Below are 25,600 nucleotides of genomic sequence, written 5' to 3' on the forward strand. Positions count from 1 at the left end.
TAGAACTCAATAGAAAGAACATATATTTCACACACTTCACACAAGAAAGGTTTGTTCTCTTGTCACAAAAATTACTAACGTTTGTTGGTGTAAAACATTCTTTTCCTGAAACTTCGATTGTTTAGTTTTATAGTTTATTTTCTTTTCTTTTTGCTCAACTGGGTCTTTGTGAATATCTTTATTTTCCCATTCAAGGAGGTATTGCGATAAATTTTTAAATATATCCGCCATTTGTTTGTTTTTATAAACATCAAATTTTCTGTGACGTCAATTCCGTTCGTACGTCATCTTATAGATCATAGCTCTCGACCAATGAAATTGCTCAAATTTTTCTGGTTATTATATAATTGTTAAATAGTCACTACTTTTTGTGTTTACTGTAATAACAAAATTTGTAAACGTAACCTTAAAAATCAACAATTCAATTTAAATTCACCAAACCTTCATTTAAAAAACCTTCATTAAAATAGTCAGTCTCAATTTTACATTTGAGACTGACTATTTTAGATTTCAACTTATTCAAAATTAGCAGTAAAAATATAATGTAATTTTGTAGATGACGAAAATTCGACCTTACTGCCAGAAAATTAAAGCCCCGGAGAAAGCTCAATGACGATCTATCGTGAATCTTTATAAGTCATAAAAGAACACAACTTTTTTATCATTAAAGTGACATAGTAATAATATATTTTCTATGCAATAACATGTTTTTAAAGAAATAAATTCTTGACTTGCAACCATTCTCTTGAGATTTGCGAAACAATGTTGCTCGCCCACGCAGGCTGGTGCCAACAATAACTCTGATGAAATATTCTTTTGTATCAGACCACCAACAACATGGCCGAATTGCAAGTCAAGAATAGTAAAAGAGGGAAGCAAACTTAAATTTCTTTGTTCACCATACTTATACTAATTTTATTAAGAGGAACTGAATGAAATAACTCAACTAGATAAGAAATTTTGGTTGCAGTAAATTAACAAAATAAATTGATAAATTCCACAAAAATAATAAAGAAAAACAAAGATAATTTCCAACAATCACAACGTAAGCATGTCGACCGTTTTCATCATATCACTCTGACACAAAAACATAGTTAAACTTAACAAAAACGTAAAAAAATCATCAAACGTTAGCAGTTAAAGGCGTCTCCATATTTGTGTCGCTTGAACTCAACGATTTATTTGTTTCAGGCACTTCAGTGAGTTCAAAAAATTTCTAAAAAACATCACAAAAGAATAATCATTTGAACTGCCACTCGAAAAAACAAGCCATAAAAAGTGATAAAACTTGATATAACTTGATATGCATTTTGTCACTAGTGAAAAAATGGTATATCCAATCGCAATGGAGATACAACATTTTTCCCTAGTGAAGAAAATTACATGTCCAATCAGGTGCTCGGAAATTTTAGGCACATGATTTTTATTTCACCAGCTTGTTGCGCATAAATTTCAAACTCGTGTATGATAAGAAAAAATACACAAGGCAATACTTACTTCAAGTAAAACAGCAAATGATATACAATTTTATAATATTTGAAAACGTGTCTTACTTTTTCTTCATTGCTAAATTTACGATGCCCACTTGTTTTCGAAGTCGTACATTTTGCCAAATATATAATGACGATTAAAGCAATTAAAGAGACAACGACAATAATTGGAGCAAGATAATACCACTGTGACATTCCTAGAAAAGACAAATTTATTAAATGATATTTTCTGGTATTTTTTGCTGCAAAAACATAGCAACGCTGAAAAAACAAATGGACGAAAATTTTTAAAAATCATACAGTACAATTTATATATTTTGCTCAATGATGTGGAGTTAGCTTTGATTAGGACGTTTTATCTGCATTTTGGCTGCATGTTATGGAGATCAAGATGCATTTTTAGAGCTGCAATGCAAATAATTTTATTCTCTTCCTGCATTCACAATTTATTTGACATTTCCTTCATATAATAATTATAAAGATTTATTAAACTATCTTTCTAGTAAAAAATATTTTGAAAAATGAAGATAAATATGGATTTCTTGATTGTCAGACATTTATAGATACCAGATATTTATGAAACACGTCAGTTCTATGGGCTTTTAAAAATAAATAAATCACCTTGTTCTTTTAAAGTTTTTACTTCTATTTCTTCACTTTCTTTTCCAAAACTGTAATCATTCTTAGCAACCACCTTAATTACGTAGATCGTATTGCTCTTTAAATTATTCAGTTGCATTTTCGTTGCAAGATCAGCGCTGTAAGATTTGCTGAGCCATGTATTTTTACCACTTTTACGATACTTGATGTAGTATGAACGAATAGAAAAATATTGATACAGATCTGGGTGTTCCCACTCCAGATAAATGAAAGTCTCTTTTACTTGAGAGGGTCTTACATTCCTCGGAGGAGGAGGTGGAACTAAAATGTAAAGAAATTTAGCAAGTATTGATCAAATTTTGTAAACATTGCAGTTACCAAAATTATGTAAAAAAGAAAATTTGTTTTCTTCTCCTGTATCCTGGATGTTTTTGCGATAAATGTTTGTCATATTTAAATTTTTACGAGATATTTATCTTATTATTCAATAATATCCATCAATGCTGGAATACAAAACAAAATTCTACGATTGCATTTTGACGGAATTATATTAGCTATAAAATTTTTCCAAAAAATGTAATAGTAATTAAATAGCGTTTACATGAATACTTGGGCAATATATCAGTTATAATTTTGCAACAAGGACAATATTTTAGTTAGGTTAAAGTATGACGCCTAAAACAGGCACTTCTGCGTTCTGTACTTCTTTTAAGTTCCTAAATGTTCATGAAAGTGTGATATTATTGTGTTTTATGTGCTATTTTTTCAAATTTACAATGGCTTCAAATAATGTGAGTTAGCAATATAAAACATCATTTACATGCAAGCAGCATTTATCGTGTGGGTGTGTGAAATATTGTTGATGTCAATTTTTCGTTTGGCGTGGTCTTCAAAGCCATATGTACCATTATGTCCTTCGAAAAGCCAGAAATGCTGTTTTCAAATGCCCGTAATAAAGGGTTTCTCCCTATATTCAGTGTTTGATTTAATTTTTTAAACAAGACCAAATATTGTTCGTTGGCTACGACAATGATTCAAATGTACAAAGAATGTGTCAATAAGTCCTCACAAACAGAAAATTATTGACAAATACTTTTGTGTTTGAAACAAAAAAATGAATGTTCTCAAGTGTGTAATATAAAATCTTAATGAAATATTAAACTGTAAAAAAAGAAATATGAAATTATAGTTTATTGTACAAAACTAATGGTTATTCTTACACTTGTTTATTTCCTTGAGGATTTTAAATTACACAAATGAAAAAAATTATATTTTGTTTCAAACAATAGCAAAATATTTATCGACAAATTTTTATTTAAAAACTTAATGACACAATCTCTGTAAAAAACTGGTTATTTTTTCCATTACTCTAGAAATCGTTTCTTGAACACATGTTTTTCGTTTTTCACAAAAATGTACAATATGTTTACCTTTTAATCTTAGAAATTCTGGGTTGACATTGACATCGCCAATGTGACCAGTTTTTAACTGTTTAATAATCTTACGACCAACGTTTACTGCAATAACATCTATTGTCTCATTTGGTGTTTTATAGAAACTGACTGCAAAATTCACTGTGATACCATCATTTCTGCAAAGCATACGAACAACACATTTGTAGTCAAACATTACAAGCATTATTTTTTTCTCCACTATATTGTAATTTGTTTAATATTTGTATTCACATATCTTGCTATAAATCCGTTTGAAAATAAATATGTTTCATCACTTGTATGTAGTGATGATAGAAAAGGAATGCCCAAAAATGTTCAATTTGAAAAATTCTTGTTTACTTAAAATGTTTCGCTATTTTATAAAAGTTCAACTCTATTTGTACTCACTCATTGAATTCTAAAATTTCCACATCATTAAATCCAGGTGTGTTGTTGAAAAATCTGTAAAACTAAATGAAAAATTTATTTCTCAACAATTTGCATGATAAAAGCAGATACATCGACAATTTGCTAATGGTGTAACTGTAATTTAGTTTTATCAAACCTTTAAAACATCAATATACACAGCCATATATATTTTAGTTTATGCATACGTAGTATTAGAAATGACGATGGAGATATATCCAACGTCAAATATTCCAAAAAAACAACGATGACATAATTTATTGATTGATCACGAAATAAACTTTGGATAAACGTGATACAAAAAACTCTTTTTAAAAAAAATGTGCAAGTATATGACAGCTATAATACATGCTCTCGTCTACTAGTCTGTGGTAAATAATATAGCAAATCAAAGTACACATCCAAATGTTTATGTAAAGAACAACAAACTAAAAACAACAACACTAAATTTTGTCCAGATCTTACAGTTTAAGATCTGTAAAATTCTTTGGACAATTATGGTGTTATTTTCGTCCATTCAATTATAATTCCTCTGCAATTATACCTGTGTATTAACATTTTCTTTCAATTTCTGATAAGCCAATGAAAATTTGTTCTTTACATCTTTGTCTAAAGTTTTATTTGAAAGTTTGATTTCCACCTCAACATCAACGGCTAAAAAATAGAAAAAAAAAACGTTTTCACCATGCACTGCTTTAGCAAACTCATCTACACAGCAAAAATTTGTACTACAGAATAGAGAATACACACAATCGATCGACTGAGAATTAAAGGGTAAGCAAGTGATAATAATTTTGAAATAAAATCGATATATTGTTTTAAATCTTGTCTTTGCGTAACTCAAATCATGAATTTACAAGATGATGTTTTTGGCAAGTGTGTTTTATAATTTAGAACCAATTTTATCTACTTAAAATACCTCTCAATCTTGTGCAAGTCTTGTCAAAACTGTATCCAGCAATTGAGTCAAATTTGTTTATTTGTTTTACAAGTTCACGAGGATCGAGATTAAATTGACGTTTCAAGGATAAGACAAAAGATACAATTGTACTTCCTTTCCTATGAAGCATAAATACTATCGTTTATTGCAAGAATAAAACATTTAAATGAAAACAAAAGAAAAACAAACATTAAATCTCAACTTACTGAAATCCAAGAACACTTGCATCAATGTACCAAAAACTTGTATCAGACGATTTGAATATATTGTTGAGCTAAAAAAAAATTTACAAACTTTGTATTGCTACAAGCACAAAACTTCAACTCTCAGTTGAAAACAAGAGAATATTTACCTCTCTTTCTATTTCATTCTTCAAGTTATTGTAGACGTGGGAAGATGAATTCAATAAACTTTCTGAAAACTTGTGATTTATCAAACGAATCTCAAGCATGTACTTTTTGTCATTTTTCTCTGCAAAGTCACACAAGAAATGATTTCACCAGAAAATGCAGCATTCGTGAAATCAAATCACTGCTTAGAATGGCAAAATATGTTTTAAAGAAATCGCGTAATGACTTATATTTTAAGACCTGCAAGAAAACTGAAATCATTGAAAACTTTACGTAAAAAAAGTCTTAAGTTAAGCCAACCGTACATTATAAAGATAGTTCAACGCATCGTGAAGACCAAACAATTCTTAACAAAAATAATATGGTTTCCAGGCATAGACAAACTCACAGCTTCACTAGGAAATTTAATACGTAAACTTATGTTTAATATGGCAAGAAGAAGAAAACCCTTTTCTAATATTAAAAGTAGATTTACGCTAACATTCGAGTCAAAGATTAAAGACTTTTCTTAAAGAAATTTTAATTACTTGCCATTGAACTAAAAGAAAGCTCACTCAATAGATACAAAGTTTGGATAGCCTTTATGTTGGTACATGTACCATAAGACTTCCACAGCCAAAATGTTTCGTTTATAGTTTTGCAGCGTTTGTGAAACTTGATTTGATATTTTTCTCTACAAGTTCCACCAACAAAACAAAAGCTTGTTTTTTCAATCAAATATGTCAAATCACTTTTATCTACATAATTTCTTCATAGAAAGTAGTCATTTACTTACCAATCACTTTCATATCGTCAACAGTGCAATATTATATAAAGTAGTTCTTTTAGTTATTTAAAGCGTAGTCATGAAGATCAATGCCTACCTGAGCACAACGTTCCATCTCCAAGATAACCATGCTTACATTTGCAAAAAAAAGATCCTTCTGTGTTGAAACAAGCTGCTTTTTCATGACAATTACCAATAGACAGAGAACATTCGTTAATGTCTACAAATGACACAAAACATTTTGTGATTAGAAATTCTCGGAATGCTGTTCCTGCTGAAGGCATCTTACCTGTACAATTGACTCCTGTATATCCAGATTTACAAAAACATGAAAAACTTCCCATCGTGTTTATACATTGACTATTACTGCTGCAGTTGTGCAACTGAAGAGAACATTCATCAAAATCTAATGTAAAATTATTATTTAATTTTATAAGATATAGTGATGATTTGATATGCAACTGCTTGTTAATACGGTTAAAATCTTTAAAGCTGATAACATTGACTTTCATCATTTTTTATGACAAACAACAAATCTAACATGAATTATAAGTACAATGATAAAGAAAACTTTACCTTTAGAGCATTCCACACCAGCATCTTGATGATGTTCACAATTATGATTTCCCCATTTGTTATTTACACAACTTGCTAAATTTGGTTCACTACCAGTACATTTAACATCATCCAACCATATCTTTCCATGACCATGTGATGTATGACTTCCTGGTAGAGCTTTTACTGCATAATCATAACCAAGTTGACGACAAACAACTTCAGCATCTTTTAAATCCCAGTCATCGTCGCATACTGTTCCCCATTGTTGCATATAAAAAATTTCAACACGGCCAGTACCATTTTTACTTTTTGCTCCTTCCAATCTTAGAAGAGGTACTTGGTCTTGTTAATAAATAAAATAACTTAATGTTTCAGGATTTCAAAAACATTATTTATAGATGATCATCAAAACATTGAAATTATTTTTTCTAAACACTTTCTAAAAATTAACCTTTACCAGAACATATGATTCCATTTCCAAAATAACCAAAGTTGCATTTGCACGAAAATGATCCTTTGTTGTTAATACATGTTGCGTTTTGGTGGCAGTTATCAGTAGAAAGAGAACATTCATTGATGTCTACAAATAAAAGTAAAAATGCAAAATGATAATGTAGATGGAAACAAAAAATTTAATTAAAAAAGATAAAAAAAATTCTGAATTCAACTACTACTTTAGCTTACGGTTGTAACAGACTTGAAAGATTGGAATCAATACGAGGTAATGGAAAATCTATACAAGATACTAATGATATATGACTTAGCACGGATTACCTCGTAAGCGATGCAACATTATTACCTAAAGAAACTAAGTAACACAATATTTGTTGTTTCTGTTAGGGTTTTGAATCCGCACAGGGCAGCAGGGACGTGTAGTTTTAAATGCTAGCACTATAAATGTCTGCTGTTAGATGTGTAGGCCAGGCAGGTGTTACATATTTTTGCTTGTGAAATAAATTATCAGCAGAGTTGAAAATCTTCACCAGCTTTTTCAGGATTAACAGCTGAAGTTTAGGAATAGTGATCAAATGCTACTGCATGGGGAAAAAGCCAAAACCAAAAGTCATTAATAACTAGTAAATATGAGTGGTCTATCTCCCAGTAAGTAATACATGGCATTTACAAAACACATCCTGCATCAATTATTGCAGCAAGCTCCAAGCAAAAATACTAAGATTTATGGGATTTGTCGAATATCTCTAACAGATGATCACGACTCGAAGGGCAGTAATCCTCGTTTTTCCTAGCAAATAGCTCAGCAAAGCAAATTTTCATAGCAAGGATTTCTCCATTCTTGTAGTAGAAGAAAAATAACTCAAACTTGCTTTAAACCTCGTCTTTCAGTTGTTTATTTTTTTTCTCAAGTATCACTGTATGGATAAACGGTTCCATGTAGGAACAAATTTTTATTTTGTAGCCAATTTTCTATAGTTAGGGAATTCCTTCAAATCAGACATTTTTACAAACAGCTGTTTTACTTTCTCTTGCTTATACTTTGCTCGTACGTACAATCAATAACAGCACCTGTCGGAGTACAAAATATTGCACAAGCATTTTACACAACCACAATTAGATTTTTCTCTAACATCATCAAAAGTTATTGAACAAAATCAAGCAAGCAAATCAAATCTAGACTGTTTCATTCCCTGAAACCTGTAACATTAACAGATAAGTACAAGAAAATTCACTAATTTTTTTGTTTTCAAAACCGAATAAGAAGATGAGTCTAATTGTATATTAAGATATTTCATTGAATTGTGTCATATAGTTAAAAATGTTCAGAAAACTATCATTTCATAAAAACTTCGCAAAAATTTGTCCACGTCTATGTATTTTGGCATCTTATGGTTAATTTAAATGTAAAAACATTCAGAAAATCGAAGAGACGAGAGCACTTCGTAAATGCCTCAATTTTCCCGCTTGTGTAAAGAAAATAAAAGTGTTTAAATTCTAGTTTAATTTGAAGTGGGGAAGTCCAAACTCCGTTGTGCCTCGAACTAAAATTTTAGAAAATTCGATAAACATTAAGTACACCAGGCAACGGGATGTATTAGTCGTTTCTGCATTCCCACTAAGCCTCTGGTTTATACAAATGTCATTGCAGTCATAAGTAAAAAAAGATACATGAGTTTAAGAACATGTTTAAGTTCACAGTTTTGTTTAAAGTATGTAACAACTTGTCCTTCAACATTTAACTCTTTCGTTGCAAAGATTTTTTCAACCCAGTGACAATTATTTTAAGCACGTGACAGAATATCTCGTCACACTTGCTAAACTTTTAATTCCTAAAAAAACGGCAAATCATTTTGGCTTTATCAACAAAGCAGCGACTAAACTTATCGCTTTGCCTCGTTCAGAATTAAGAGGTGTACTCCCTTTGCCAATTTTCATAATTTTTGTCTTCAAGGAAATTCATTTGCGGAATGTATCCATATAATTATGCAGACAGTAAAAGTACTTAAAAGCTTCGATTGTATTGTACACCTTGATAAATAAATCTTTAGACAATGAGCAATGCACACATGCAGACTAAAAATCAAAAAATTAAAAGATCTAAAAAAAGCTTTGGCTTTCAAACAAAAAATCAAAAGTTGGGCTGTAGTAAAATTTACTCGTCACATGGAAGCAAGTCTGAATGCCGGATAGTTATAGATTCATTAGGAAAGATACCCTAAATGCCTTGACGTTTGGGTAACTTTGATGAATTGATTAGTATGTCAACTTAAGATACAAAAGAATTAAAATGTGACACACCCATCTAGATAAGGCCCCGTCCAGACGCATACGGATATTTGAGCGGGTTATCCGGAAACTTTTGAATCCGCTCTCTGGAGAAAAAATTTTCGTATCCGCAAACAATTTGGATGCGTGTGGACGGTAAATTCGGATATTTTTGACCAAGATTGCCTGGCAATTATTATAGCGTCTTTAAAATGTCGTCGAATTTGCTTCAGTCGATTCCAATCGACTTTCTACATAGCGTTGGATATTTTAAAATCTAGTGTGACTTTCAGTAAGAGTTCAAACTTATCATCAGTCTAAACGAAGGAGTCCGTCTTGCTCTTTTTTTTCGATTTCTGTCCAATTATGACATATATATTCAAACAAAACTGAACAACGTTTGCACACACCGACCAAATTCAAAATTGCTAACCAATTTACCGCCAATTTGCAACAGTTTCAAAATATGTGAGGGAAACGGACAGCGCAAAGTCCTGAGAACTATAATAAATCCGGATAATATCGAGCTACGCAAGAGCGATGCAAATTTAGATTGATGTAGTTATATATTATGATGTCTCGTTGAAAGGTGGAAGGAAGGAAAAAAGGGCAACTCGTCTTGTACACAATCAACATATCATTTCAATAATCATTTCAATATTTTAGATTAAAAAAACTGACCTGTTTGCCTAACAGAGGCGTCCAACTATTCATGTGATATTTATTGGAAATATGAAATATAGCGAAACACAATGTAATTTTAAATTTATGGCAAATATCAACCAGAGTATACCAGGAACACGTCTACAACCAATTTCATTCAACACTTACTTTGTGAATGTGAATGACTACATTAAAAAACTCATTTGGATGAAACCTAGAAAAATATATCACGTTGATAACACACAGTGCTTGTGTAAATACTGAAACGTTCACTGCACAGTGCTTGTGTAAATACATAAATAAATATTTTTCTTTTCAGGCCTTCTTACTCAGGAGAAATATTTCTTTGTGAACATCAGAGGGGCTCTCTAAAAAAGGACAACTGAGTGAAGGTGACCATCAGAAGGCCTCTCTGCAAGGGGAAAAATGAGTCACAGTGAACATCAGAAAGCCTCCCTGAAAGAGGAAAAATGAGTCACCATGATCATCTAGAGGTCCTCTAAATGGGGAAAAACTAATCACGGTGACCATCAAAAGGTCTCTTTGAAAGAAGGAAACTGACTCATGGTCACCATGTGAGGCCCTCTGAAATGGGGAAAATGAGTCACGATGAACATCAGAAGGCCTCTCTAAAAGGAGACAAGGGATGTCATGGTTAGCAACAAAGTCCTTTCTAAAAGTACAATATTGCAGTCAGTTGCAACACCAGAGGCATACCTGAAATGGGGAAAACTGATGCACAGTGAAAAGCAAGGGGATTTCTGAAAAGCAAAAATTGATGTCTTTCATAACACCAGAGGCCTTTTTGAAACATGTTCTGCCATCGCACACTTTTTGACAGTACATGATACATGTTCTGTTAAAACATAGGTTAATAATATATTCATGTCTATTTAGAGAATGTTCTACTAAGACATGTTTTCTGATATATTTTTCATAATTCTTTTGTGTTAGAACATGTCTGTAGAAAGCAAAGTTTAGGGTATTTAATATCATGTTAGCAAATATTCTGATAAGAGACGGCATGTGCAATACGTTACAATATGTTTTCATAAGACCTGCTTTAATAAATGTTTATGAAGATGTGTTTATTCTGTTTTGAAAACAATAAGTATTTGTCATTATGTTCTTATGAGCTTTTCCAATAAACCACATAGTATAAGAGCAGCTTGAAATTCACATCTTAAGGCCAAAAACATTTAAAATTTATTGACTGAGATCAATGCAAACAGTACGTTTTGTTTTGTATGAAGGTCAGATAAGGGTAGCATTTTCACATTGTCTGATTTTCAAGTCCCTCGCAGAAAAACGGCCTATTTAAATATATCGCAGTTGGTATACAATAATGATATTTTCTCAAATTTTCTCAATTTGATCAAGGTGCCGAACCTTGCCATAAACATTCAGAAAAACCGACTTTTAATCTTGTCAATATGAGCTTTGAGAAAAAAAATTATATTGGTTCTTGTGAGAAGTAGGCACTATCTCGAATCAATTCCCATCTTTTGGCTGACGAAGAATAGAATTCAAAATAAACTTACCATTACAATATTTCCCATTTCCTGTAAAGCCTGGGTTACAAATACATTTAAAACTTTGTACAGTGTCGACACATTCAGCATTAATGCTACAGCTGTGTACGTTTGCAGTACATTCATCGAATTCTATAAGATAAAATTGAAACTAATTTGCAAATGACAATAAATTTGTTTTCGATTGTTATGAAGGTTAGTATGAGCTATAAAAAAATTGTAAGATATGTTAATATTAATTTCCATTCAACACAAATGCTTTATAAAAACAATATACCACCTGAGCATTCCACACCAGCATCTTCAGAATGTCCACAATTATGTCTTCCCCATTTGTTATGGGAACAATCTGAAATATACTTTTCATGACCATTGCAAAGAACATCATCAAGCCATATTTTTCCACGACCATCAGGAACTGATCCTCCTTGTAGAGCCCTCTTAGCTTTTCTATAACCAAGCTGACGACAAACAACTTTTGCATCACTTAAACCCCAGCCATCATCACAAATTGTTCCCCATTCTCCATCATAAAATATTTCCACACGACCAGTTCCATTTAAACTTCTTGGTCCCTGAAGTCTGATAGGAGGACGTTCGTCTGTTAAAAAATTAAAATCAAAGTTCTTGGTTTTCGGAAAAGTAAGTATTAATAGATCTCTTTTATGAGTAAAGTAATTGCATGCAGTTAAATGGTGTCGGGTTACCTATGCAATTTCCAAAATATCCAGGTTTACATGTACATGAATAAGATCCCTGTGTATTATGACACACTGAATTTTCATGACAGTTATGAGTAGAAAGTGAACATTCATTAAGATCTAAAAAGTTAGTTCAATGTTACAAAAGGAAAAACATATCACAACAAAATTTACGTTTTTTAAAGAAATAAATCAAAGTGCAAAAAATTTAAAGAGTTAAAAACAAATTATTAAAGAAATGGCTCAAAAACCATCAATAAAAACTTTCTCTTTCGGAAAAAAAAATTTCTAGAGTTACTCAAAGTTATCGCTAATGTTCTTATGCAACCTACCATAACAATTCACTCCATTTCCTAAGTAACCAGAACGACACTCACACTTAAAACCTTCCTTGGTGTCAATACAACGAGCATTGTAGTGGCAATTGTGTCCTGATAAAGAACATTCATCTAAAACTAAATGTTGTTAAAATTAATTTTTCTGAATTATTTCACCAAAAGAATTGTCAATTTTCGTCAAAACTTTGTGAAAATAATACAAAACATATTGATTATATCGTCATGTGATATAAAGAAGTGACCTTGACAGGTGGAAGCAAAATCATGTGTTGGACATTAAATTGAAAATAAACAGGTAATGTCAGGCTGCTCACATAAGCTTAAAAAGCCTGAGTTAGTGTACGCTCACCAAAAATTGCTTGCACTTTAATGACAAAGAGTATTATCAAATTCTTATGAACAACTCATTACACCATTAAACCAACTGCAGTTACAAAACAATATCAATAATTAATCCAAAGACTACGTACATAATATAAATAACTGAAACCCAAAACATGCTTTCATCAACAAAATGAATGGATGATTTTGTAAGTACTTAAATTTTTACATGCCACTCTGCAAATTTTGCTGCAACTCTATAACAGCACTAAAAAACGTTATTGAAATGTTAAAATTGTATTTGTGATATTTCTTACGTAGTACGTTTCAAAACTCGTGTTTTAAAGAAGTATATATAAATATTCAACTAAAATGAGTCGATTTTTTGTGGAAAAATCACTTTTGTAATAAGGATTAATTATAAATAAGCAGTACTGCTTTTATTTACGAAGTTGTAAAATATTTACCATTAGCACATTCAACACCAGCATCTTCAAAATGTTCACAATTGTGCGTTCCCCATCTGTTATGTGAACAACTTGCAATATGCTGCTCATTGCCATAGCAATCAACGTCATCAAGCCATATTTTTCCACGACCATCAGGTACATAAATTCCGTGTAATGCTCTAGCAGCAAATTGATAACCAAGATCACGACAAAAAACTTTTGCATCGTGTAAATCCCAGCCAGCATCACAAATTGTTCCCCACTCTCCATTATAAAATACTTCAGCACGTCCAGTTCCATTTAAACTTCTTGGTCCCTGAAGTCTAACAGGAGGACTTTTGTCTGTTCAAAAACAAAAGATAAAAATTCTTTAGCATGTCTTCCTTAACGTAAAAGTAACTGTATGCAATAACATGTCACAAAAATGTTGGGTTACCTGTGCAAAATGTTCCATTTCCAAAATAACCAAAATTACATGTACATGAATAAGATCCGTAGGTATTGTAACACGTTGCATTTTCATGACAGTTATCAGTAGAAAGTGAACATTCATTGATATCTAAAAAGTTAGGTCAATGTTACAAAAATTATAAAGGAAAAGGAGTCACAACAAAATTTACGTTTTATAACAGTAAAAAATTAAATGCATTTTATAAATACGACAAGTTTTTTTAAAAAAAACATGTTTCAACATCTCATGATGCCATCTTCAGTATATAAGAAAGAGTATTATGTATGTGATAAATATATATATGAGTGATATGATACAAAGATAGAATTTAAACAATTACGAGTAAATTATAAAAATGAATATTACAATGAAATAGTGGTTAGAATTAATGATGTGTGTATTTACAGGCTGAATATAGTGTTGAAACGAAAATCTTCAATGTTGAGATTAGGGTTAGCTTGTTAATGTGAAGTACTTCTTTGATTTTGAGTGCGAATGTAGTATCTGCAGTGTCGATGATTTTAAAGCAAGAGGCTGAATGATAAGTTAGTTTTGCATGAAGGTGATTTTAAAAGTTGTCGATTGATATGTGAGTTTTTGTCAGTTGTGGTGTATTCCCTGATTCTGGAGGACAAGTGACGGGAAGTTTCGCCAATGTATCGGGAATTACATCCCGCAATAGAATTGGTATATCACCATACGTAGATTTAATAAAGTCAGGGATAGGATCTTTGACTAAAAAGTAGTTTTTCAAAACCAAAAACTAGTTTTCATTCAAAAGTCTTATCCCTGTTTCTATTAAATCCTATTCGATTGTGGATTTATGCCGAAACTTCCGTCCTCCAGAATCAAACTCACATACCCTATCAATACCTTTTAAAATCACCTTCATGCAAAACTAACTTGCTATTCACCCTCTTGCTTTAAAATCATCGACACTGCAGATACTACATTTGCACTTAAAATCAAAGAACCACTTCACATTAACAAACTAACCTTAATCTCAACATTCAAGATTTTCGTTTTAACACTATATTCATCCTAATAATACGCTCATCATTAATTCTAACCACTATTTCATCGTAATATTTATATTTATAATCTACTAGTAATTGTATAAATTGTATCACTGTATCATATTACTCATATATATATTTGTCACATACATAATACTCTTTCTTATATACTGAAGATAGCACATGAGATATTGAAACATTTTTATTTTAAAAAAAATTGTCGTATTTATTAAATGAGCTCTATCAATAATGCTTTTACACACTTACGGTAAAAAATTATGAGTAAAAATAAAACTGTAAGGGGTTAAAAATGAATAATTCAATAATATGGCTCAAAACCATTAGCCAAAAACTTAGTCTCTGCAATTATAGAATATATAAGTTTCTCGTTGATTTTTATTCCCAACTTACCATTACAATCCACTCCATTTCCTGTATAACCAGAGCGACACTCACACTTGAAACTTTCCACTGTATCAATACATCGAGCAATAGAGATGCAATTATGTCGTGATGTAGAACACTCATCCAATACTAAATATTGGTGAAATGAAACTTCTGAATTATTTCACAGAAAGAATTGCTACTTTTTGTCAAAAGTTTGTAAAAACAGGATAAAAACAAATAACATGTATCTTCCTTATGTATTAAAGTGTTGGAGAGTAATTTGTTATGAGGAAATTTAATTTTTATTACAAAGAAATCAACCCCAGTTAATTTCTTAATTAATAGAATCATTCTATTTTCTTATTGATAATGCTTTGTCACTACTAACTACCATATTATAATCTGTACTATAGTCTGTACTACTAACTACAAAGCTACAGTCTGTACTATGTCTATTGCCTGCTCTACTTGTCACTACTTCCTACTATGTTATAACCTGTACTATAGTCTGTACTACTAACAACAAAGCTACAGTCTGTACTATGTCTATTGCCTGCTCTACTTGTCACTACTAACTACTATGCTATAATCTGTACCATAGTCTGTACTACTAACTACAAAGCTATAGTCTGTACTATGTCTATTTCCTGCTCTACTTGTCACTACTAACTACTATGTTATAATGTGTACCATAGTCTGTACTACTAACTACAAAGCTATAGTCTGTACTATGTCTATTGCCTGCTCTACTTGTCACTATTAACTACTATGTTATAATCTGTACTATAGTCTGTACTACTAACTACAAAGCTATAGTCTGTACTATATATATTGCCTGCTCTACATGTCACTACCAACTACTATGTTATAATCTGTACTATAGTCTGTACTACTAACTACAAAGCTATAGTCTGTACTATATATATTGCCTGCTATACTTGTCACTACTAACTACTATGTTATAATTTGTACCATAGTCTGTACTACTAACTACAAAGCTATAGTCTGTACTATGTCTATTGCCTGCTCTACTTGTCACTACTAACTACTATGTTATAATCTGTACTATAGTCTGTACTACTAACAACAAAGCTATAGTCTGTATTATGTCTATTTCCTGCTCTACTTGTCACTACCAACTACTATGTTATAGTCTGTACCATAGTCTGTACTACTAACTACAAAGCTATAGTCTGTACTATGTCTATTGCCTGCTCTATTTGCCATCTAATTTTTGTGTGTTGCTGCCCGCACTGTGCGTTAAGCGGCTATTTACTATATTATGAATAAAAAGTGTGCGTTAAGATATTAACATTATCGTTAACCGTTGACAGTTTGGACTTTTTCCTATTTCCCATTTCATTTCTTACGTTTCAAAACATTTACTTTCCTATAAGTCTTCAATAAACTACCACAGCTCTTCAATATAATTTATTGTTTTCTTTCAATATCCACACAATCTTTCTCTCCATATTTATATTCTCCTTGGGATGGTGTGCACCATGCATTATCAATGTCGAATGATATTTACCCTCAGAACATTCAACACCGGCATCTTCATAATGTCGACAATTTTTACTTCCCCATTGGCTATGTGAACAACTGGAAAGATTTTGCTCATTGCCATGGCACCAAACGTAAGCTAGCCATATTTTTCCACGACCATCAGGTACATAAATTCCTTGTAAAGCTCTAGCAGCAAATCTATAACCAAGTTCACGACAAACAACTTTCGCATCGTTTATATCCCAGCCATAATCACAAATTGTTCCCCACTCTCCATCAAAAAATATTTCCACACGACCAGTTCCATTTAAACTTCTTGGTCCCTGAAGTCTAATAGGAGGACGTTTGTCTGTTCAAAGATAAAAATCAAAGCATAAACAGATCTTTTTCATAAGAAAAGTAGCAGCATGCAATTAAATGGTAATGGGTTACCTGTGCAATATGTTCCATTTCCAAAATATCCAGATTTACATGTACATGAATATGATCCCGGTGTATTTTGACACGTTGCATTTTCATGACAGTTATCAGTAGAAAGTGAACATTCATTGATATCTAAAAAGTTAGCTCAATGTTTCAAAAAATTTATATGTTAACCCAAAATGACACTGAAATCAAAGATAGTACTAAAATAATATGTTTAATCAAAACGCCGTAACTGACAAGGGACAGAAATGAATAATTCAATAAAATGGCTCAAAATCATTATCCGAAAACTTTGTCTCTGGAGTTATATAATATATGAGCAGTGAAGTTTCTCATTGATTTTTAATCACAACTTACCATTACAATACACTCCATTTCCTGTATAACCAGAGCGACACTCACACTTGAAACTTTCCACTGTATCAATACATCGAGCAATAGAGATGCAATTGTGTAACGATTTAGAGCATTCATTCAAAACTATATGTTCAAGACAAAGTACATAAGATAAAATATCTGAAATGACTCACTAAAGATAAGCTACTTTTATCAAAACAAATAACAAATGTCCTTATATAATATAAACTCGTAGTTACAGATTAGTCAGGCAGAAAGCAAATTTTTGTTAAAGATGATAGCTTAATTTGGATATATATTTCTTGAAAATATAGAACCTTTTATGGAGAAAAATCTTCGCTATCTTACATTTTATGTATTATACATATATTTGTAGTACATATTTTACAGTTCGTCAACTTTGTTTACACAAGACTTTCCATCCACGATTCATGGATGTAAAGCAGGTCATATTTTCGTTTTAAATGTACATCTGAGCTCAAAAAAGATACTGAAGTAAAGCCTCAAAAAGTATTGCAAACTAATTTCTTACAAAATGAAAAAGTATAAGGACTTTCTTTGCTTCAAAAGACATAGTTGTCACGACTACAAGTTTTGAAAAAAACATTATATACTCATAGGACTCAAATTAATGACGGCTACGTGTTTTTGGTCAAAATATACTCACAACAATATTTTTGCGCACAAAATGACGTACTCTTTGCAAAAGCTCGCTTTCACTAAGCAAAGCAGGGAGTTATATAAGATATAACCTTTATTAAAATCGTTAAACGTTACGGCAAAATTGACATATGATCCCTAGTCTTGCAATTAATTCACTTTTTGTTTATATTAAACCATGACGAAACAAGTTGGAGAAAATTGCACCAAAACATTCTTCGGAAATATTCTTTTGACTTATTAATTCAAGTCTAGGCTACACAAAAACGATGGAAAATTTATTAAAATTCACTGTGTCGTGTCTGCAGAAACAAGAAATCAATTTCACCTTTTACTTCGTTTTGTTACTAAGCACTTATTAACCGAGCGGCGTGCTGCGAGGTCTTTACGGAGAAACATCGGACGGAGGTGTTTGGAGGTGTTTGTAAAGACCGAGCCCGTAGAGCTAGGTTTGTACAAAAAGACTGAGGTCCGATATTTTTCAGTAAAGACGGAGAAAGCAAGATTAGGAAATAGTGCATTACATGGCATTATTTGAAGTGAAAGAAGCTTGCTTTCTTTTTTCTCGTCCTCGCTGTTTTTTTACGGGTTGGCTTTCACTTTTCTAGTTTTCATCAGTAAAAAAACTGTTTGAAACTGGATAAAGAAACTTCAGTGTTTTTCCTTTAACTCACAATTGCATAAGATTTTCTTGTGTGTTTTTTTTTGGCATTTTACTGTTTGATTTACAAAGTTTGTTTGTATTTAATTGTAAAATTACCCCTATTGTACATGTTTTTTAGCTAATCAAAGAGCGCCAATGTGCCGGATGTGACACTTGCCCTAATAAGAGTTGTAAGTGATTTAACTTATTTTACAAACCAAGATGTTATTAAATAATAATATTTACCTTTCGTACATTCAACACCAGCATCTTCAGAATGTTTACAATTATGTATTCCCCATTTTCCATGTGAGCAACTTGAAAGATACATCTCCTTTCCAGTACAATCAACATCATCTAACCATATTGTTCCATTACCGTTAGGTACATCATTTCCTTTTAGAGCCTTAGATGCATACTGATAACCAAGTTGACGACATGCAACAATAGCATCATTTAAATCCCAGTAATCATCACAAACTGTTCCCCACTTTCCATCATAAAATATTTCCACACGACCAGATCCCTTTGTACTTCTTGGTCCTTTAAGTCTGATCAAAGGAGGTTGGTCTGTGCACATATAGAAAGGAAAAATGCTGTTTTACAAAAAAACATACATAAACTACAACGATTGGCAAGGCAAACAAGGAATACCAAAAAATTTTTATCATTTGTATTTTTACAAATCAGCAGCAGGCGAAATCCTGGTCTTTCCTACAACTTGATTAGCTGTGGTAACAGGTGGAATTTACAGTCTCTGACCACAGCTCGGAATCCTGTGGCAGTTCTATTGAATTATCTCATTGAAATCAATAAATACCTGGAAGGCTACCAAGACTGGTGTGTCTGGGGGTAAAATCCCTCATTCTAACTTATCGTCATAAATAAGCTTTCCTTTCACCGTGCGTTGAAAGATTTGGACTAGTCAAATTACTGGTTTTGAATTTTAGCAGATAAAAGCCTCTCAATTATATTCAGTTCAATGAGCTACCTGAAGTGGTAAAGCAGAGTAACATAAACTTGCAAAACTAAATTTATACTTAGTAATCTATCAAACCTAGAAAGAGATTCTAATAAATTTAAAAAGATATTCTTGATGCCCAGCTTCAAATATGTTCGGCTACATTTCGAATACAAAATTCTAAATGGTTTTACATTACATATGCCTAAATTATCCACCATTTAACTCTTCAGGATTTTAAACCAATTTGGTATGAATAATCAGAGCTTTGAGTCTCAAAGAAACCTTGATATATTTGATATATATTATAACACCTATAAACGTTTTAGGAGAGAAACCTATACGGTATATCAGACACAAGTCACTTATAAAAGAATTTCTTATTTGAAAGTGTTGTTGGCAATAAACAATCTCACAGTGTTTTTAAGTTTTAACATTTTGAGAGGTCTTCCCTCACTCAAGCTATTCTTCCATCTTGTATGTCTCAGTCATAACAACAAACAACGTCCAGTATAGAGCTTTTAAACATTGTCACTACATCACAGAATTCACATAAAGTCACAAAATTCAATACTCCACTCTGACTTTCACACTAAACGCTTCTTTGTCTCCACATTATTTGCAAATTACATGAAAATTGTGATTATAATTGCTGAAATAAGTCGAAATTTGAAAAAATGATCATATTTATTCATAAAATGCGACAAGTTCCGATCATTTCATAGAATATAATAAACGTTCTATATTTGACAACGTGTAATAATTAACACGCCAAAAGATAGCTTATTTTGACCTTAAATATTTTGCAATTTACGTAGAAAAAATTAAAAAATTACAGCGGCAAAATTGAAGAGAAAAGCTCACTATACCATATGCAAACGTAATTTTGTCAAAAAAAAACATAATAACGAATTGCAGCAACTTCGTTGAACATTGTGCTTGTTTTGTTTTGTTTATTAAACGCATTCTGATTGGCTCATAGAACAAAATGTCAATCAAGGCGCTGATTGCTTTAAAATTATTAGACCTTGTTATCTATGGTCACTAATTACTCGATAGGCCATCAGACCTCCTCAAAAATCATTTTTGCTAAATACACGAAGAGTTGTTTTGTTTTGTTTTGCTTTGTTTCACGAAAGAAATTATTAGCCAACTTTTAATTGTAATAATCTATTAAGGTGAATGCAATCAGGATACCATCAGGAGAGACATGCAGCTATGTGGTATCAAAGAAGAGGATACCCAGGACAGAGCAGCCTGGAGAAGTCTCATAGAACTGGGTCTCCGGCAAAGACCCGCTACCCGAGCAGGAGAAAGCGGAGAAAGGTGACCTATTAAGGTGAATTTTGAGATTTCCAGAAGTTCTAGTACTTGGACATTATCATTTCTAAAGAAATTGAAATGTTCTTTCATAAAATAACGACAAATATAAAACTCTCATACCTTTAGAACATTCGACCCCAGCATTCCTGCGCGAACTACAAAAGCTGACTTTCCATCCTCCAAATGAACAACTTGAAATATTTGATTCCTTGCCATTACAATAAACATTATCTAACCAAGTTGTTCTTCTACCATAGGGAACATATTGCCTTCTTAAAGCCTTGTATGCACTTACGTAACCTAGTTGACGACATACAACCTCAGCGTCTTTCAAATCCCATTTCGTATCACAAATTGTTCCCCATTCTCCATTATGTAACACTTCAACATGACCAATGCCATGAATAGCCTTTGGTCCTTGAAGCCTTACAGTTTGAGGATGTTCTAAAAAAAAATAAAGACAACGTTGTTATAACAACAGAGCAGCTAATTACTGCCAAATTTCTTTCCTAACTTACTTAAACAAAAAGTTCCATTTCGAACATAACCATCATTGCAGTTACATAAATATGAACCGTCAGTGTTAATACAAATAGAATTTTGATGACAGTTATCCACCGCAAGAGAACATTCATTGATGTCTTGAATAAATGAAGAAAGCAGAAATCTTTAGTTATTTAAAAAAAACTGTATAAATCGTATTCAGTATCATAAAATAAGTTTGAACAATAATTTTGAGCTATTTTAACAAAACCTTTGTACCTGTGCAAAGAAATCCATTTCCAGTGTAACCAGATTTACACATGCATGTAAAACCTTCTTCTGTATTTGTACATAAAGCGTTTCTACTACAATTGTGCAATTCCAAGTAGCATTCATCGAAGTCTGTTTGTGAAAAACAGTTTATTATTGCAGAAATATAGATATATCTTGTAATGTTTAAAAAATGGTGTTTAAAAAATTCATAATAATTAAACAAAATTTACCATTTAAACATGCCAGACCAACATCTTCACTGTGATCACAGTTATGTTTACCCCAACCACGATGTGAACACTTTGAAAGACTTGTTTCATTGCCAACACAAGAAACATCATCTAACCATATTTGTCCTGTTCCTCTACGAAAACTACGTCCTCTCCGCAATCTAACACCAACTTTATAACCAAGTTGACGACATGCAACCTTTGAATCTTTCGAATCCCAATGATCATCACATATTGTACCCCATTCTCCTTCATAAAATATTTCTAATCGACCAGTACCTCTGGAACTCTTTGGTCCTTGTAGTCTGACAGGTAAAGGTTCGTCTGTCAACAACAGAAAAAACTTTATGTATTGAGTACGTTGATCAGTTCACATAACGACAGAGTCTGACCATAAATCGCGAAAAGCTTAAAGATACATAAAAAATCATCAGAACTTAAAGAGTCTATAACTCTTTAAATTTTTAAGACTTCTTAATATTACGCAAAATCCGAATTCAATAGCTTGTTGATCCTTAAAGTCTGATTGACAATCTTGGGACATCTTGAAAGAGAAGTTATTTTAAAATTAAAACATTTTTGTTTAACAGTTTCTATTTTCTCAACTGTTATTTAATAAAACTCTAAAAAGAAATATTTTTAAAACAAGAAGACTATAATTATTAAACTTCTATTTACAGGCACTTACAAATTACAGTTAAACAGGCAAATAACATTTATGATCATCACACAATATGGAAAATCAAATCATCTGAATTCGATTCTCCATTTTAAATGTTTCTATTTGTTGGCATTTAAAATAAACGACAAATTTTTTTATTATAAACATGTTTCGACTTACATTAAGTAATATTCAGTAAAAGAATGAAGTAAAATTATTTACAATACTGAATTTATAATAAGATACATGATACGTGTTAATTAATAAAAGGATAAGGTGTGATAAAATATTAGTTTCTATTTGCATAACATATTAACCTGTTGATAAATATTTACTTTTTATTAGGGTTAGATTATTAGCAACGTTATTTTGGGAGGCTCTCACTAATGTTTTAGAATGCTAGGAATCAAGTAGTGTATAAAGTAATAGTATTTTCAGTATATAACTATTCATGATGTTGTGATGTTATCGTGACAGTTTTATAAAAGACCATCATTTTTAAATCATAAGTTACTGTAGCAAAGTAATTTTCTCACAGAGTTATAAGTTTTAATCTGCCGAGCCCCGTCACACATACGCGGTATGACAAGACTTATGAGTTATGATGCGTTATTTGTGAGTTATTTCAGTTAAACGTTATAAACATCTATGATAATGTCATATGATGACGTCACGCATTTCTTACAATTTCATGACTACAGTCACGTAAAGAAATCATCTCCCCCCCCTCTCTTAAAAATTTAGTCAATAGCACTGAATGAATCTGTTCTAGTTCCACCGACGCTATGGCGTTCCCAATCAAAGGGAACGCCATAGCGTCGGTGGAACTAGAAATACTTTTCTCTGAGATTCTTGAGTCCAAGCGTTATAGTTTGGCATAGCTGATAACATCTAGAGATTAAGATTTTCTCTCGTACCCGCAGTAAAACAATTACAATTAACAACATTCTATTCAATTTTCCTTTAAACGAGGAGGATACAGTAACTTGCATCGCCTTAAACGCCAATTCCCTTCATAATGTATTCAAATACGAAACAGTTGTTTGTTCCTAAGATGGTAATTGTTCTATTACTTTGTCACAACGTTTTTGACGTCTGTGGGTTGAACATCAACTTCTTTTGTCACAATATTTCGTCCAAGACTCCAATGGATCGGAGTTTTTATCATGCAGGCTGAAATGCTCAATATTTTCATTGACCACCGAGTTCATTGATAAAAGACCAGTTTTACATCCGGTTACTTACCTGAATTTTTATGATCATTTCACAATTATCGCTTATATATAAGGAAAATTCTATGTTGTTCATTATGTATCATTAACAATGCCAGAGGAGTACACTGTCTGAGCACAATTAAAGACTTTGCCAATATTGTTGAAAAGTGTTATCCATGTATTATTTAGGAATTAAAAGATGTTTACTGTGTTTGCAAAGGCTTATGCAAACCGAGGAGACCTTTGGGAGAACTTAAGAGCAGATCAAAGCAAGCCCGAGACCGAAGGTCGAATTTACGATCGCAAATTTTTCGTTGTTTCTCGTATGTACTTTTTCGAATGCAAGAACTTATCACAAACGCCAAAAATTCAACAATTTATTGAAACTGACATAGATTGAAAAAAAATCAGTTTCGTTGTTTTATGCCTTACCACATTACTACCTAAGTGTTTCAATGTTCCTGGTTATGCTAATGCATGAAAAGACGTCATAAATTCTTTGTTTAGTTCGATGTCACAGGTTAGTGTAGTTCCGGTGCACGTGTGCTTAATTTTTCTCAACAATTCTAATCAAAGTGTGAATGTCTGTTCATAACTTCCACAAAAATAACGTTTTTAGCTACTATGGAAGATTTTTATTTAATTTTTTCAATCACATTATCAATTAATGCAATTATCTCTTGCTTAGCGAGTTTTGGTCGCGTTTGGCACTTCTTACTTATACTTGTACACCAAAATTGTGTTAAGGTAATCGGTTATGTTGTAATGTTGTACATTGATTATATCACAAAAAAATTACGAGAAAATTAGTCCATTGACGACATAAAGTAAAGAGTAAGATAAATTTGCAGAGCATAGAAGGTTGTAGTAAGGATAGACAACTTTGAAGATTAGAAATGAACTAATACAGTGTTGGTCATCAAAGAATCTGGAGAGAAACAACTCGTTTCCATTCCTGAAACAGAAGTTTTTACTAAAATTCAAATGGCTTATTTGGTACTGTAAAAATTTTTGTTCATATTTCTGCTATCTTGTTTTGACAAAATGGTTAGAAATGTTTAATTAATTAAACCCAACTCATTGTACTCACAAGCATACGAGTTAACCGTGGACTTTTTACTATCTCATCATCATTGAAATTCTTATTTCTATAATTTCTTAATACATTAACACTAACTTTCAGGACTCTATTAATCTGGACAAACTGTATCTACATAAATGTAACGACACTCCTGGGCTCAAACCATTAACTTTGTTAGAGTATATTAATAAATCCTACTCTAAATATCCCCCATTTACACATTTGATTAAAGTGTCGAGTCTATTAACTTACCTTTTGCTTTTACAATCGTCATGAAAACAAGAGTTAAAACCAGCAGTCTACCAGAAGCCATTTCATTGACCAGTAACTTGGAAGGGTAGCAAATAAACATAATTGATTTATATTGATAACGGCTGTTATAGAACGCTTGACTGAACTTCAAACAAACGAACGACATTAACATTCGTCGGGAAAAACACATTTATAAGCAGATCAATATATAAAGTATGTCATTACATATGTAATCAGGCAAACAGATTTGCGTCAGTTTGAAAGTGTTTCAAACAGACTAAGATGCAAGATTCCTTGATAATACAAACTGTAGCTTCCTAGGGATATCTTTCAAAGAAATGTTATGTTAACATTCATGAAGAACTTGAATGAAAATGAAAGTGAAAAA

The 25,600-nt window shown here is 31.9% G+C and overlaps 1 protein-coding gene across 2 annotated transcripts; it reads right to left on the reverse strand.

The window, feature by feature from the left end:
• Positions 1-951: 951 nt before the first annotated feature.
• LOC124439931 (scavenger receptor cysteine-rich type 1 protein M130-like) lies at positions 952-25,398 on the reverse strand. 2 transcript variants are annotated; one of them, XM_046990228.1, is made up of 29 exons: positions 25,213-25,398; positions 22,005-22,328; positions 21,781-21,903; positions 21,537-21,659; positions 21,139-21,462; positions 18,981-19,304; positions 17,432-17,554; positions 17,081-17,203; positions 16,674-16,997; positions 15,167-15,289; positions 13,725-13,847; positions 13,307-13,630; positions 12,513-12,635; positions 12,187-12,300; positions 11,757-12,080; positions 11,489-11,611; positions 7,021-7,143; positions 6,582-6,905; positions 6,295-6,411; positions 6,103-6,225; positions 5,242-5,360; positions 5,096-5,163; positions 4,869-5,008; positions 4,494-4,603; positions 3,932-3,993; positions 3,521-3,681; positions 2,112-2,411; positions 1,554-1,687; positions 952-1,216 (listed from the first exon to the last, which is right to left on the reverse strand). In XM_046990228.1, exons 1-29 carry the CDS (start codon positions 25,382-25,384, stop codon positions 1,124-1,126), a joined length of 5,088 nt encoding a protein of 1,695 aa, XP_046846184.1. In that variant the 5' UTR covers positions 25,385-25,398; the 3' UTR covers positions 952-1,123. The 2 variants fall into 2 exon arrangements, with proteins under 2 accessions (XP_046846184.1, XP_046846185.1); XM_046990229.1 differs by having other exon boundaries at positions 11,760-12,080; positions 25,213-25,397.
• Between the last annotated feature and the right edge of the window lie 202 nt (positions 25,399-25,600).

This window comes from Xenia sp. Carnegie-2017, unplaced genomic scaffold (genome assembly GCF_021976095.1).
Source record: "Xenia sp. Carnegie-2017 unplaced genomic scaffold, XeniaSp_v1 HiC_scaffold_2, whole genome shotgun sequence".
Classification (NCBI taxonomy): Eukaryota; Metazoa; Cnidaria; class Anthozoa; order Malacalcyonacea; family Xeniidae; genus Xenia; species Xenia sp. Carnegie-2017.